Here is a 17,506-nt window from a genome sequence, read left to right as displayed (position 1 = left end):
GAAGAAGAATATAAGCAAAAGAGCAAAGTTGGGAAAAACTCCTCATGTACAGACAATTAATAAAGACAAGATTGTAGATCAATCTCACTATTCCACATATAATTTCACACTCAAAGTGAGATTCTCACTCCTCCTTATCTTGTTGAGCAGAAAAAGATGGATATAATCAACTTCAGGATGGTTCCTTTCTTACTCTTTTTCTTTGAACTTTGAATATAAAAAGAAGAACATGTACTTTAAAAAGAAAAAAAGATGCGTAAAAATTAATTAAAACTCTTTTAAAAAATTTATCCTAAAAGTATGGTAAGGAATAAGAATGAAAGCAAATAATATTGCTTTAACTTTAGTCTAAATTCTCAATATAAATATATTAAACTCCCAAAGAATTTAGACAAAATGTCTCAACACAAGATTTTAAGTTAGAAGTTTGTCGATATCATCATTGTCAACACTCCTTAATTATCAAGATTCGAATTTTTTACTATAAGCTTCCTATTAAGAAAAATATGAAAGTTCTTAGTTGGATTATATCCAACACTCACACATAACAGCGTTTTAAATGAATAGTGTTGTGTCACCATTATTGCTTGTCTAAAAAGGCAATAAAAGTGCATACCAATATTGGAGATATGAACGATGAAATATGCTGTGTAAAGTAGAAAGAGTGGAAGTAAAGACGAGTCCATTATTGGAAATATTATACAAATCTCTCCTTATCATGATATTTATTTAGATTCGAACTCGATTTGATCGAGATCTGAAATATACGAGACAAAATAAGATGAATATGATACTTTAGCTTAATATATTCACATTATATATATATATATATATGGAGGGTTTAAATCACAATAATATAATTTTTATTAAGTATTATATTACTTAATAACTTTATATATTAAATGTGAATTTTATAAATTTAATCGTTAGAGTGAAAGTTTTTTACTCTTAAATCATATATATAAAATTTTATATTAATTCAAGATGATTTGATACTTTATTTTTGTAAAATAAAATTGACGTAATATATACATTTCAAACTATAATAAAATATGAACATTTTGATTACTTTCAAGTTGTTGTTTATTTTTAACAAAATTTGATATAAATATATAAAGTGATATGAAGTTATAATTCAACGATTTGATTTACAAAATTCACATTTAATATAAAGTTATTAAATGGTGTAACACTTACAAAAAGTTACACCGATGTCCTTTGAACCCTCCTCATATGTATATATGAGGAGGGTTCCAACGACACCGGTGTAACTTTTACTAAGTGTTACACCGTTTAATAACTTTATACTAAATGTGAATTTTGAAAATCCAACCGTTAGATTGAAAGTTCATATCTCTTAGATCATATATGTCAAATTTTGTTAAAATTGAACAACAACTTGAAGGTAATCAAAGTATTCATATTTTAGTATATTTTGAAATGTATATATTATGTCAATTTTGTTTTATGAGAATGAAGTATCAAATCATCTTAGATTAATATAAAATTAGATATATATAATCTAAGAGATATGAACTTTCAATCTAACGGTTGGATTTTCAAAATTCACATATAATATAAAGTTATTGAGCGGTGTAACACTTAGTAAAAGTTACACCAGTGTCGTTTGAACCTTCCTATATATATATATATATATAACTAAATTAGGAAATAAATGAGATATAAAATTTAAATTAAAATATATTTAAAAATAAATAACGTTATTCTTAAAATAGTGAATTTGAACCTAAATCAATTCTACAAAACCAACTTGTAAGGTACGTGATAAATGGTGGGTAACACATTTTTATTGATCTAGGATAGCTCCATTACCAAATCAGCCTTATAAAACTGGCTTGTAAGACACGTGATAAATGGTGGATGACCTTTTTTTAATGATCTAGGATAGTTCCGATACCATATTAAAATAATAGATTTGAACCTAATTTAACCCTATAAAACCGGCTTGTTAAGTAATGATTACTTCCTATTTATATACTATTTAATTATTTAATCACTAATCAACGTAAAACTTGCGTTTTTCCCTATAGTTATTCAAAATTTAATATAATGTCACACATAATTATAATTATAAAAAGAATAAAAGATATGTTAAAATGATCCGAAGCATAATATAATTACATATCTTAAAAGTAATATCAAGTCTAACTTTAAGATCAGAATCGATTCTAAGCTTTTAGCAAGTCTGAGATAGTAGAACCATATACATTATACACTACAGGATTGCTCACAATCTTGAGATCGATCGATGAAAAGTCTAATTATTGATTAGAAAACATTTTAATAAAAAAAAGTGAAATTTAAAGACGGGCCTAGGGATGATATGTCTGCATGCAGAGCCCGCCCTAGACTTAGTACGGAGGTGCTGTGGCCCAAGACTAAAAGGCTTAATTATTTTTAAAATTATATAATTATATTATTTAAATAAATAAATAAAATTATTATTTAACATATTTATTTTTATACCTAAATAACAATATGATATCATTATAAAATTTTATTATCTTTATTATTAATTTTTTTTATGTATTATATGTTGCATATGTCAGTGTATTTTAAAAGAAGTTCTACATTACTTACTCGTTGTAAGATTGTTTTCATATATCAAAATGTCCCATACATTTTTAAAGAGGCAAGTAACGGGTGTTGGGTTCACGTTTATGAGAATGAGTATCATAAGTTTGACGTAGTGCAAATTTGTTAATTTTTCCTTGCCTGTGTGAAAATGGGATATTGAGGTAACCTTATGCGAAGTATGACTATTTTAAGCTGGAATTTTCCTTAATTTTTGATTTGTTTACGGCTTCGCACGGCTTTATAAATGGAGGTTTTCGATCTTCTCTTTTCTTGGTTCTCTACTAAATTTAATTCCTTATCAGTTTTGCTCCTCAAATTAGTAAGACGACTCTATTGTATCTTGAGAGGTTTGCCCATACATCGCATATAAGTTTTTAAGGTTAATGCCATTACATACAAATTTTTTAGTGTTTCAAGTTATCCATCTATCCATTTGTCATTTAAAATAACAATATTCATAAAAGATTAAAATATATATTTGATTTCTATAAAAAAAAAATTAAAATTGATCATTTTAGTCTCTCGAAAGTCTTTTTTGTTGTTGTTGTATTTAGGTCTTTGTAAATTTGGAGATGTATTCTTTTGATCTTATATACTAGTAATAAAAATGATACCACTTTTTTATGTCCACAATTTATTTTCAATTTAATATTTAATTAACTGTTATAAAATAAATGTACGTTACACTTTTAAAATTATCTATAAAAATAATAAAATTCTACTTCATTTATCTTCTATTCTCCACGTACCAAACAACTTATATGTCTACTCTATTTTGCTACACTTCCTTACACTTCTCTTCTATCATTTTTATCTTCATTTCTTTCCTCTTTACAAAACACAATGTTAAGTTTCATCTTATGCACGTTACAAATTCACTAGTATACATGCATGTAACACTAGTAAAACACATTCTGCTACCTACAATGATAAGAACTGAGGTTCTCAAACCCTTCTGTCTCCAAGTTAGGGAAGGAATGACTCCATTATTTGTACGTGAAGTACCAAACACGTTTAAGTGGGTTAAACTCTAGAGAATTTACTAGTCTTGCTTAATCAACACTTTAGGTGTGCTTAAAAAAGTTTATGATAGGACCTCATTGTTATTGTTAGTATTTAAGAAGCAAATATAAGTAGAAGAACGTAATATTATATGAGTTAATCACCTATACACTACCGGTGTAAAGTTTTTTTTACACCGGCAACCAATTAGATCTTTTAATTGTGTCATGTCATTGTTAAAAGTAAATGTGTTTATAGTGACATGACACAATTAAAAGATCTAATTGGTTACCAGTGTAAAAAAACTTTACACTGGTAGTGTATAGTGTAACAGCCCAGCAACCCGCATGTGGATATTGTCCGCTTTGGCCGCAGCCCTCATGGTTTTGCTTCTGGTAATGGCACGCATGCCACCCCAAAACGCGTCCACACAAGGAAGGTATCCACACCCATATATATGGCATGCTTCGTTCTCCTTCCTAACCGATGTGGGACTTCACAATCCACCCCCCTCAAGGGAGTCCAGCGCCCTCGCTGGCACACCGGCCTGGGTCCAGGCTCTGATACCAAATGCAACAGCCCAGCAACCCGCATGTGGATATTGTCCGCTTTGGCCGCAGCCCTCACGGTTTTGCTTCTGGCAATGGCACGCATGCCACCCCCAAAACGCGTCCACACAAGGAAGGTATCCACACCCATATATATGGCATGCTTCGTTCTCCTTCCTAACCGATGTGGGACTTCACAATCCACCCCCCCTCAAGGGAGTCCAGCGCCCTCGCTGGCACACCGGCCCGGGTCCCGGCTCTGATACCACTAAATGTGACACCCTTCTACCCCATAATAGATAAGTAACAACAATAAGAATAATTCAATAAATATAACATCAAGAAGGGTCCACATATTTTAATAAAAACTCATAGGTTCACAAGTCTTGAAATAAATAGAAATAATAATAATAATAATAATAAAGTTTTACTCTTAAAAGAAAATTATCAAGGTCTCTAAAGAAAAATGAAAGGGATCCAGAATTTACAAATATAAGGTGAATATAAAACTCCTAAAAATAAGTCTCCTCAAACGACAAATAACAATTCATAACTAAAGCATCCTAAATTCATGCCCCAATGTCACATCCTATCAGAGCAGAACCCTTTCCCTTTAGAACTCAACACTATGAGTGCCTTCATCTTCACCTAAAAGAAAACCACATAAAAACAGGACGGTGAGAGATAGATAACATCATATATGAACATAGAGCTACCCAATTCCCACCCCACACCGTGCACCAAAATATCATCATTAACTATAAACAACAAATACATCTCGTATAATTACCAAACATCATTTTCTTTCAATCATACAAGCTTTCATACACATGCTCACTATATGCTCATACACATCTCCTCTCCTAAGAGTCTCAACTTGGCACTCCGCACAATGGGCGTACCTCGTCAATTCCCTTAGTTGTTGCCAATGCGGGCATACCGTTCTCACACCCTCCCAGGGCCGGTATGTTGCACGGTTAAACACCCAGCGGCCCGTGCAAAGGCAATCCACCCACCGTTAAACCCTCTGTGGCCAGTGAGCTGCGCAGTTAAACACCCAACGGCCCACGCATGGAATGCCTCCCGTCATGGTCCCCCCTGTCTCAACCCCTCTCTGGGCCTAGGGTCCAATGCAATATAGCCACGTCTGGCTTCTCAAGCACCACATGCAACTCATAAGTCTCATACAACTCATGCATCCCACGTAACTCATAATTATGCATCTCCATTATATAACATCATCACATGTCAATAACAATCCATGCAATATCATCCTCACATGCTAGGTACCTATCATTAAGTTATCAACATAATAGACCACAAATTTCACATAATTCTTCACACACATCACAATATCTATGACATTCAGTTAATAATTTAACCATAACTCGAGATATACATATCCTTTATAAGTGATCCCAACTCCATTAGAATTCTAACATCAATATCTACAACTTTCATGAAGAACACAAATCCTAATAAAGTCGTTTAGGTTACCATTCATGGCTCACAAAAATTGATGTTGTGGTTCGCACACAGATTGGAAGGCTCAAATTGCAACTCACATAACTTGATCAAATATTAATATTTTTACACGATTCTTGTGTCTAAATGGTAGCCCCAGATGTCTAGTTTCTAACAAAACAAACGGCACTCGATTTGGATAACTACACAGAAAGATATCGCAAAATTACAAACGTATGTCGGGGTCCCGACGCCCGACGCCCAAAACTGGCGCTGAGCGCCCAAATCTCTGCCCAGACTCCCCTCTGTGAAATTAAACCTGCGTTTTACGAGTTTCAACAAGGTTTTTACCAATTTTCACTACTTCTACACCCCGTTGGTTCAGTTTAACTCCATTTATATTCTTCATACGTTCCAAATCAATCCATACACACCTAAAAAATTGGTTTCCATTGGTTTTACAAAAAAAAATCTAAACTCTTCTTAACACATAAAATTCAAGTCATCAAATTTAAGGATAAAGAATTAACAAGAAAGCCCCAATGGAATTCAAAGACAATTCAAGAAATAAGTTCTTCCAAATGAATTAAGAATTTAGAACATCGATCGCACAGATAATCGTTCAGAATTTTAAATAGAGTTCCTAGAGGGACTTAGGGATTGCCCTCACTACCCGAACACCCCTATAATCACATATGAAGAAACCCATCTCCCCCGTACCTGGATGAGCAGAAGATGAATGGTCTTGGTGTGATCTAAGATCGTTCCTGAGTACTCTTCCTTAGAGCTCTTTGTTTCTCCTCTTTTTTTCCCTAACCCTTCAGAACGCAAATGAGGCAGATAGGGTTAACACCACCTGACTCCTTTCTTAAAATTAATCCATTGGACTGGGTCAACCCAACCCATTTTCCTTCTCTTCTAACCCACTTCTAATTTTCCTCAAAATAATTAAATAAAATAAATACATGTATATTATAAAATATTTTTTCTCTATAATAATAATATATTTCTGACCCTAAATATAATAATATAATTTCAATAACAAAATATCATATAAAATCAACCTTCTCTTAAAACATATAAATATTTATTTAAAAATACTAATAAAAATACTGATTTAATACGTACAAAATAATTGTCCAAAATAATAATTATTTAAAACGTACAAAATAATATTCCTCTATAATTATTAAAATAATTATGACCAAATACCATCTAATAATAATAATAATAACCTTTTTGAAAATTGGGGTGTTACAATACTCCCCTCCTTTAAGAAATTTCGTCCCCGAAATTTTTGTAATGGTAGACTTCTCTCTTCTTACTTTCTAATCCTTATGCAACCTCACTACCTTATTGATGTACAACTCTATCAATTTCACCAAAGGATATCTAAAGGTAAAACAAGTAAACTTGGCGAGTCTATCCACTAAAACACAAATAGAATCGATCTCTTAAGTATCTCAGACAAACCTACAATTAAGGTCTATCCACTCATATTATATATATATATAGAGAGAGAAAATCACTTGGTAGACATACTTCATTAAGGAAATTTCTTGACACTAGAGGTAGAAACTAAGTTCTCTGGTAGACTTTAGTTAACCTTTAGTTCAATAAGTAAAGTGGACAATAATGTTTGGTCAGAGGATCCTTAACATGCCAATAGTTAGTACCTAATACTCATGGGGGTACTATTCTTTCTCTACCATTTTGATGTATAAAAAAAAAAAACACTTCATCTCTTTATGTGCAAGTTGAAAACTTATTTTTATCAAACGTAACATGTTCCTTAATAAAAAAAGAAAATATATTCTTATCAACAAAATTGTTAAACCAAACTTATTTTCAATGTCTTATTTTTTAGAAAATAGAAATGAGAAGTCAAAACAAATAATATTCTAAGCGTTAGAATTTTAAAAATGAAAATCATTTTTAAAAATGACAACAGAAAATGAAAATATATTAATTTCCTCAAACCAAACATGCACTTAACTTTCCAAATCAGGTATGTTATTTCAAAATTAACCTTCTTAATAAACATTGTTTTACAAGAATATTTTTATGTAGGGTTTTTTTACAAACTCATTTTATTTCACATTACCTTTATTTTGTCATCTTAATTAGTAAAAGTCTTTAATTCACATATAATATTTATAAATATTTTCAAAAATATTTATAGTTTTAACAAATAAAGTTTTGAGTTAAATTAAATACTATTAAACTTCAACTAACTATTAACTGGACAATAATATTTGGCATGAGAATTTCCAACATGACATTAACTCTGTGCCTAATAGTCATCAGAGGAGTCTATGTAGCACGGATTGAGACACGACACAAGGGCACCACACGGACATTGACATGGGGATACGACAAAATCAAAAAATATAAGACACGTGGATACGATATATATATATATATATATATATATATATATATATATATATAATACAAATAGCATGTCAAAAAATTATATATTAAAATGACAATAACTTATTAAGTCTAAAAAATAAGTTATTAAGAGACATTATATTCTACAACAATTTTTAAAAAAATCTCAAATCCTCCTTTCGTTTTTCTATTTTTATTAAGATTTTTTTTCTTTTCTATTATGCAAAGGTTAAGTAAGGAGAGATAGGAACGATTCTCTTCCTTTTGTTTATGTTTTTATCAAGTCTTTTTTTTTTTTTTTTATAAAAAAAATCTCAAATCATCTATTCTTTTTTTCTATTTTTATCGAGATTTTTTTTAAAATCTTAAATTCTCCCTTTTTTTTATTTTGTTTCTATTCTTATTGAGACTTCTTCTTCTTCTTATTCTTTCAAAAACATCTCAAATCTTTCCTTCTTTATTTTTTTTTATCAAGATTTATTTTTTTAAAAAAATCTTGAATCCACATATTGGATATTGTGCATTGAGATGAAGACATATTCATTTGCAAATGTTCGTGATGGAAACACATTAGGTTTATAGGTGTACGAGATGGAGATGTGTTCGATTTGTATGGACTCATTCCGTTAAAGTATCTGAGGTGTCCACAGTGTGTCCACATTAAAAAATATCGGACGCAGAGATACGAGAGTCTCATGCTATGTCCATGAACCATAGATTAGAGTGTCATCTCCAATTTACCATTTTCAATAATAAAAAAACAAATCACCTATTTTTTTAAAATATAAATATAAATATCTCAACAGCAATAACAGTTACAAATCTTTTACACGAAAAAAATCTTATCTACAGCTTTCACAATAGGTGACGTATCTCACTAAAATATGCACACATTTACAAAAGTTTTGCTTTAGGTCACTTTTTCTCGTACATGATACGGCATTTAAAATTTGATATGCCCTGTGTCCATTAGACTCCCACATCGATCATCCACCCAAAGCACCTTCTATATAAGTGCTGGTTGGGTGAAGGGATCAAGGTGCAAAATGCGTGCGGAGAAGAAAAATGGGTCTTTTCGATCAATTTTCATGCATGCTGATACATTGGATTGGTTTTACATGGTTTTGGGTACGTTTGGTGCCATTGGTGATGGCTTCACCACCCCTATCACCATGTACATCTTGAGTGGAATCATGAACAACATTGGTGATGCTTCCAAAAAGACACCAACTACTTTCATCCACAACGTTAATAAGGTTACATATTTTCTCTCTCTAGCTACCTCAACTCATGCAGTGTGTGGCTTATTGGGTTTAGCTTTATGATCAATTTGATGCAGTATTCAGTGATATTGTCCTACTTGGCTAGTGCGGCCTTTTTTGCTTCCTTCCTTGGTGAGTTTCGATTTTTGTATCATTTTAATTTTAGGTAAATAAATTGTTTATGTTGAAGAAAAATTACTCAAGAAGTGTTAGTTTCAGTTCTAATCTTGGAAATGTGATGGTTGAAATATTTATTTTCACGTTGTTTGAACGTCATGTAACAACATTTCTAATTTAGAAAAGTTATGTGAATTATATTCGCACGAGGAAAAGAGTTTTATTCCGATGCCAAAAGAGTGTGTATGTGATATTTTCAAGGGAATATTAGAAGTTATTTCGTATAACTCTTGTAAATTCTATTTTTATTCAAAATTAAAAATAAATAAATTTTAGAGAATATTTTTAAAAATATTAAAATAAACAAAACACCTTTCTTATATTCACACAAATAGAATTTTGGGTTATATTATTTGTAGGAATATGATTCTCAAAATTTCAAGAATATAACATCTTTTGATGAAACAAATGCTCTTTAGATACTATAGATACTATTTTTATCTCGAAATTTCAAGAATATAACATTTTTCGGTGAAACAAATGCTCTTTAGACACTATAGGTACTATTTTTATGCAAAATTTTATTAAACAAGTAAACTTAGTTGTTATTCACATGTACATTATCTTGATCATATTAGTTAACATAAAATCTTCATCATACCCCATTAACATTGAGGCGCACCCCATCACATTGAGTACTAATATGATAATGAGTGGTAGGTAGGCTCATTATTAATCGTTAAAATAAACTTTGATAAAATGAATGTGAGTTTAAGTCTAATTCAATTTTACATAACTAATTTTTATATATTATATTCGAAGTAGGATTTCTAACAAGGTTTCTAATTATATTAAAATAAATTAATCTAAATATGTATGTTTTAAAAATGTATGATTGAGTGGTGGTATAAAAATATATTATTTTTTAAATAAGTTAATCTAAACACCCAATTTTTCTTTCATTTGTATGGAACATGGTACTAATGTTGTGCTCTCTCTCCTTCACTTTGGGGAACTATAGAGGGTTACTGTTGGACAAGAACAGGTGAAAGACAAGCTACAAGAATGAGAGTTAAGTATTTAAAAGCAGTGTTGAGACAAGATGTAGCATACTTTGATTTGCATGTCACAAACACGTCTGAGGTCATCACCTGTGTCTCTAGTGACAGCCTCATAATTCAAGATGTTCTTAGTGAAAAGGTATAAGAAAAAAAATCAATTTTTATTTTTATTTTGTATCATGGTTTTAAATTGTTGTATGCAACTGTCATTGTGCTACATCAGTCGTATTCTCCCATAATTTGCAGCAATGTCAAGGATCATGACACAATCCCAATTTCAACAGCAATCGTAATTCATTACCATGTTTTGTGTATAAGCCTTTTCAATTTGTGATTTTTTATTACAATTGTGACTTTAACAATTTGTTCCATTTTGGAAACTAGGTTCCAAATTTCTTGATGAACTTCTTTAGGTTTGTTGGGAGCTACCTAGTGGCTTTTGCTTTGTTCTGGAGATTGGCCATTGTGGGGTTTCCCTTTGTGGTGCTTCTTCTGATCCCTGGTTTAATTTATGGGAAGACAATGATGGGGTTGGCTAGAAAGATCAGAGAAGAGAGTAACAAAGCTGGTACAATAGCAGAACAAGCAATATCTTCCATAAGAACCGTTTATTCCTTTGTGGGGGAAAATAAGACCATAGAGGCTTTCTCTGATGCTCTACAAGGGTCTGTCAAGTTAGGGCTAAGACAAGGCTTAACCAAAGGTTTGGCCATTGGATGCAATGGTGTGGTGTTTTCTATATGGGCTTTCATGTGCTATTATGGAAGCAGATTGGTCATGTACCATGGTGCTAAAGGAGGAACTGTGTTTGCAGTTGGATCATCCATATGTATTGGTGGATCGTAATTATACCTACCTTTATCTCATTGCATTCATTTCAGCCCAAAAGTTTCATAATTCATAAGATTTCACTTCTCAAAAGCCATCATAAACAACAAGTTTGTATAAATATAAGCAGAAGTTCTTCTAAAAAAGTAACTTTTTTACTGGAAAAAGCTCTTTAATTTCAATGAAGAAGTTCTAAAAAATTCTTCTAAATTTTTATGCAAACATGTAACAAGAATAAAGTAAGTAATCTTGACCGTTGATGAAAACAATTTAATAGTTGATATTCTAACACGTTCATAACTTGTTATGCACGTAATAATATTTCTTTCATCAGCGATAGACTACTTGCATTATTCTTTAAAATGAGGCAAATCCTAATTTGTAAGACTGTGAAATGTTTTATCACAATTTATTTTTTGTGTGCATTGCAGGGCATTAGGTTCTAGTTTATCTGATTTGAAGTACTTCACAGAAGCATGTGCTGCTGGGGAACGCATCATGGAAATGATAAAGAGAGTTCCGAAGATTGATTCTGAAAACATGGGTGGTGAGATTCTAGACAAGGTTTTAGGGGAAGTGGAATTTAAGCATGTTAAATTTGTGTACCCATCAAGGCCAGAGAGTGTTATTCTGAATGATTTCAGCCTAAGGATTCCAGCAGGGGAAACAGTGGCATTGGTTGGAGGGAGTGGCTCAGGAAAATCCACTGTGGTGACACTTCTGCAAAGGTTTTATGACCCAATTGAGGGAGAGATATGTGTCGATGGTGTGGCCATTCATAGGTTGCAACTCAAGTGGTTGAGGTCTTTGATGGGTTTGGTGAGCCAAGAGCCTACTCTGTTTGCAACTAGCATTAAGGAGAACATACTTTTTGGGAGAGAGGATGCCACTGAGGAAGAAATTGTTGAGGCTGCCAAAGCAGCCAATGCTCATGATTTCATTTCCCAGTTGCCACAAGGATATGATACCCAGGTGAGTGAGTTTAAGAATTTCTTTGTTAAATAACATAGAGAATCAACATTACTATAAGCTGGTATAAAATTAAGTGTTTAGTAGTTTGTCACTATTCTTAAACTTTTTCATTTAAATTTATTTGCAATAAATATTTGTTATGTAGGTTGGAGAGAAAGGAATTCAAATGTCAGGGGGACAAAAGCAGAGGATCGCTATTGCACGAGCAATAATAAAAAAACCTCATATCCTTCTTTTAGATGAAGCAACAAGTGCATTAGACTCTGAATCCGAACGAAAAGTGCAACAAGCTCTTGATAAAATTGTTGTGGATCGAACCACCATTACTATAGCACATCGCTTATCCACCATAAGAGATGCACATGCCATTGTTGTGATGGTGAATGGGAGCATCATGGAGATGGGTTCTCACGATGAGCTCATGCAAAACGAAAATGGGTTTTACAAATCTCTTGTTCATTTTCAACAAGTTGAGAAATCCAAAAGTGACACACTACCTTCTCACCCTCCTACATCAAATATTGAAGACATGCAAAACAAAAGTCAACATATTCTAAGTCATTCCATTTCTTCAAAATCAACGGGTCAATCTTCTCTTGTTGATGGTGATAGTGTTGAAAAAGTTAGTGATGATAAAAAACACACATCTCCTTCGTTTTGGAAATTGTTAGCCTTGAATCTCCCTGAGTGGAAACAAGCTTGTTTGGGGTGTTTGAGTGCAGTTTTTTTTGGAGCAATTGAGCCAATGTATGCATTTGCAATGGGGTCCATGATATCAATTTTTTTCCTCACGGATCATGATGAGATTAAAAGGAAAATTGCAACCTATTGCATATTTTTTGCGGGGTTGACTGTGTTTCAATTGGTTGTTAATATCGTCCAACATTACAATTTGGCTTACATGGGAGAATACTTGACCAAAAGGGTCAAAGAGAGAATGCTTGCCAAGATACTCAGTTTTGAAGTTGCATGGTTCGATCAAGATGAAAATTCCACAGGTGTTGTTTGCTCCAGACTATCTACAGAAGCTAATATAGTAAGTTCTTGTTTTCATCTAAACATACCATGCAATGTTGCATATTATTTCACTCTTTTTTATCAATGACGAAAATGAAATAATTATAGTAGGATTTAGAAAACTACAATTACAAAATGTGATGTTTATAAAAACTTAAAATCAATTGATGTTATATCTCGAGAAGATTTTTTCCCCTTGTTTATCCTTTTTTCCCCCTTTTTATTTTACATATTAGTCAAACTCTATAAACAAAGTGATATTTTTATAAACTTAAACATGTTTTTAGTCTTTTAAATATGAGGTGTATTTGTTTTTCACTCCTTAAATTTAAAACGGAAAATTGCAATCACCTCCCCTTTAGTTTTTAAAATCATTTACCTTCCTTAAAATAACTTTATTAGTTAAAGTATGAAAAAGAGAAAAAAAATAAAAGTCAATTTATATTAGAGTTAATCACCTATACACTGTCAGTGTAAAGTTTTTTTACACTAACAATCAATCATATATTTTAATAGTGACATGTCAGTTGCATATTTAATAAAATAATAATAATAAAACAAGTAACTTTAAACGATATGATTGGTTGCCAGTATAAAAAACTTTATACTGGAAATGTAAAGATGATTAACTCTTTATATTGAGTCATGCATAATGTTGTGTCTTTTTTATGAAAATTTTCATTGTTCTTTAGTTTTAAAAATAATATTTTTTTGGTCCATTTTTTAAAATTGTTTTTTGAAGGTATATTTTTTAAATCACAACACATGATATTTAGGATATCATTTTGGAGTTAAAATTTAGTAAGAGATTAAGTCTCATTCAATTGTTGACACTTACCTTAATAATTTGTTCTCATTTAATAGTACGCAAATGGTATTATCTTATATAAGGGGTTATATGTATAGCTTAAATAAATAAATAAGGGAGGTTAGTATTCACTTAAAAATTAGAGGGAAGGTGTATGTCATTTAAAAATATCTCAAAGAAGGTCAGGGCAATTTTCCCAATTTAAAAGTGAGTTTTTTAGTCTATATAATTTTAAAGAAATGTTATTTTAGTTCACTTACTCAAATAAGTTTATCAATTGACCACTAGGGTTAGCCTAGTGGTTGGGTAGGGAGGGGTTGGGGTAGTTAGAAGCATGAGGACCTAGATTCAATCATCATTGTGACCATCTTTGTAATCTTTCCTATCTTTACTAAAAAATAAGTCTATCAATTAAAATTCATTTATTACTATTTTTTGCACAAAATTTACTTGCTAGTTTCCTTGTTTGTTAATGAAAAAATCTCATTAAATTCATTTGATATTACATAACTGTTTTAATTTATCAATGTTATTTGTGTTACTAATGACCTTGAGTAAACAAGATTTTTTAAGATTATAAAATTTAAAAAGATCAATTTTAAATTTGAGGGACTAAAAATATATTTATCTTAAATTTAAGAAACTAAAACAATATATTCAAGCATATTTTTATAACTTTCCTATCTTTACTAAAAAATAAGTCTATCAATTAAAATCCATTTATTACTATTTTTTGCACAAAATTTACTTGCTAGTTTCCTTGTTTGTCAATGAAAAAATCTCATTAAATTCATTTGATATTACATAACTATTTTAATTTATCAATATTATTTGTGTTACTAATGACCTTGAGTTAACAAGATTTTTTAAGATTATAAAATTTAAAAACATCAGTTTTAAATTTGAGAGACTAAAAATATATTTATCTTAAATTTAAGAAACTAAAACCATATATTCAAGCATATTTTTATAACTTTTATTTTATGTTATTGTGATTGACATTTTTGTTGGGTCTTATCCCTTGTTAGTTTTGCTTTCAGTACTTTATTGTCAATTGTGATTGTGATTCATCTTTTAGTTCTAATTTTGAAACTTCTATGCTAATTATGGCATTTTATAATTTACAGGTGAGGTCTTTAGTGGGAGATAGAATGTCTTTGTTGCTACAAACTACCTCCGCCGTGGTAATAGCATGCACTGTGAGCCTAATCATTGCATGGAGATTTGCCATTGTATTGATAATTGTTCAACCTATATCCATTGCAAGTTTCTACACAAGAATTGTAATCCTAAAGGGCATGTCTAAAAAGGCCATCAAAGCCCAAGATGAAAGTAGCAAAATAGCAGTTGAAGCTATTTCCAACCTTCGAACCATCACTTCCTTTTCCTCACAAGACCGAGTCATAAAAATGCTACAAAAAGCCCAAGAGGGCCCAAGCCATGAAAGCATTCGACAGTCATGGTTTGCTGGCATTGGGCTTGGATGTGCCCGAAGCCTTACAACTTTCAGTCGGGCTCTAGAATATTGGTATGGCGGAAATCTTGTTTACCATGGCCACATTACTTCAAAAGCATTCTTTGAGACCAATTTAATAATGGCAAATACTGGTAGGATGATAGCAGATGCTAGTAGTCTCACTAGTGACCTTGCTAAAGGAGCAAATGCCATTGGCCTAGTTTTCACAATCTTAGATAGAAACACAAAAATAGAGGCTGATGAAATGAGTGCATACAAGCCCCAAAAGTTAATAGGCCATATAGAACTCCAAAATGTTTACTTTGCATACCCATCAAGACCCAATGTGATGATCTTCCAAGACTTCTCCATCAAAATTGATGCAGGCAAATCCACAGCGTTGGTAGGGGGAAGTGGGTCTGGAAAATCAACTATAATGGGCTTAATAGAGAGATTTTATGACCCACTTAAAGGGATAGTGACTATGGATGGTAGAGACATAAAGTCATATAACCTTAAGTCACTAAGGAACTACATTGCACTTGTGAGCCAAGAGCCAACACTTTTTAATGGGACCATAAGGGAAAACATTGCATATGGAGCATTTGATAAGACTAATGAAGTTGAGATCATTGAAGCAGCAAAGATAGCTAATGCTCATGACTTTATTGCAAGCATGAAGGATGGTTATGACACATGGTGTGGAGATAGAGGAGTGCAGTTATCTGGGGGCCAAAAGCAAAGGATTGCAATAGCCAGGGCTGTGTTGAAGAACCCAAAAGTGTTACTTTTGGATGAGGCCACCAGTGCACTTGATAGTCAATCCGAGAATGTAGTTCAAGATGCTTTGGAGAAAGTAATGGTAGGAAGGACCAGTGTGGTTGTGGCTCATAGGTTGAGCACCATAAGGAATTGTAATCGAATTGTTGTATTGGATAAAGGAAGGGTTGTAGAAGAAGGGACTCATTCCTCTTTGTTGGCTAAGGGACCAAGTGGAAATTACTATTCTTTGGTCAGTCTTCAAAGAAATGCAACAACAACCACTAGTGCAACTGATATCGAATACTAACTAATCCTAATCAAGCCAAGTTATTTAATTTGACAATTTGAGATTATTAATTGATCTTGTTTTGGTTTTGAGTCAAGTTATATTTTTGCTTTTTTTTACTATCGAAAAGGAAGTTAAAAAGATATATCTTGTGCTCCCTCCGACCACGAACACATGAACATGCACACACTCTCACCTACGTACACATAGACACACTCACACATGGTGGTGGCTCATAGGATAAGCATTATAAGAAATTGGGATCGAATTGTTGCGTTGGATAAAGGGAGGGTTGTAGAAGAATGGACTTGTTCCTCTTTGTTAGCTAAGGGATTGAGTGGAATTTATTGCTCTTTGGTGAGTCTTCAAAGAAATGAAACAACCACAAGTGCTAATGATAATGAATACTAACTAACTAATCCAAATCAAGTCAAGTTATTTAATTTGTCAATTTGAGATTATTAGTTGATCTTCTTTTGATTTTAATTAGTTGCAGGCACTAGTGGAAAAATAGGATACTACATCACCCATTTTACGTCGGATATACAAAAAACCGACGTAATAAAAGCGCGGTGGCACGTTTGGTAATTTTCTTAAATTATTTACGTCGGACCTCTAAGGGTCCGACGTAAATTTTAACATCTATGTCAGCTATTCATTGTGTCCGACGTAGATGTTAAAATTTACGTCGGACCCAAACAGGGCCGACGTAAATAACCCACAGGATGCTTAAAAGAAGGTGTCTTGCGCGCACTAGCTAGTTCAAAAATTTCATGGCTTCCTTCTCCCGTCTCCTCCTCAAATCGTCCACTTTCTTCTATCTGTTTTTCTTCCTCATCCCTCCGCCTCCTCCTCAAATCGTGGCTATTTTTCTTCGCGTGATGATGTTTTTCTTCTTCGGAGGGTTGCGTTTTTTCTTCTTCGGAGGGTT

At 32.2% G+C, this 17,506-nt stretch overlaps 1 protein-coding gene across 2 annotated transcripts; it reads left to right on the top strand.

Moving 5' to 3' along the window:
• The first annotated feature begins 8,850 nt into the window (after positions 1–8,850).
• On the top strand, positions 8,851–16,667 carry LOC109792716 (ABC transporter B family member 15). Of its 2 annotated transcripts, XM_083067822.1 has the most exons (7): positions 8,851–9,262; positions 9,346–9,400; positions 10,407–10,585; positions 10,831–11,288; positions 11,706–12,246; positions 12,392–13,282; positions 15,199–16,667. In XM_083067822.1, exons 1-7 carry the CDS (start codon positions 9,053–9,055, stop codon positions 16,594–16,596), a joined length of 3,732 nt encoding a protein of 1,243 aa, XP_082923948.1. In that variant the 5' UTR covers positions 8,851–9,052; the 3' UTR covers positions 16,597–16,667. The 2 variants fall into 2 exon arrangements, with proteins under 2 accessions (XP_082923948.1, XP_082923949.1); XM_083067823.1 differs by lacking the exons at positions 8,851–9,262; positions 9,346–9,400 and adding an exon at positions 10,693–10,735 and having other exon boundaries at positions 10,418–10,585.
• The last annotated feature ends 839 nt before the right edge of the window (positions 16,668–17,506 follow it).

Source organism: Cajanus cajan, chromosome 2 (assembly GCF_000230855.2).
Source record: "Cajanus cajan strain Asha chromosome 2, NIPB_CcT2T_4, whole genome shotgun sequence".
Taxonomy (NCBI): Eukaryota; Viridiplantae; Streptophyta; class Magnoliopsida; order Fabales; family Fabaceae; genus Cajanus; species Cajanus cajan.
This window is presented reverse-complemented; position numbering and strand designations above follow the sequence as displayed.

Bases quoted from the DNA above. Each gene is read 5' to 3' on its own strand.
- LOC109792716 (XM_083067822.1), top strand. From the start codon at position 9,053: ATGCGTGCGGAGAAGAAAAATGGGTCTTTTCGATCAATTTTCATGCAT. The intron at 10,586-10,830 runs GTATAAGAAAAA...TTTGGAAACTAG, and splicing joins AAGATGTTCTTAGTGAAAAG to GTTCCAAATTTCTTGATGAA. The intron at 13,283-15,198 runs GTAAGTTCTTGT...TATAATTTACAG, and splicing joins TATCTACAGAAGCTAATATA to GTGAGGTCTTTAGTGGGAGA.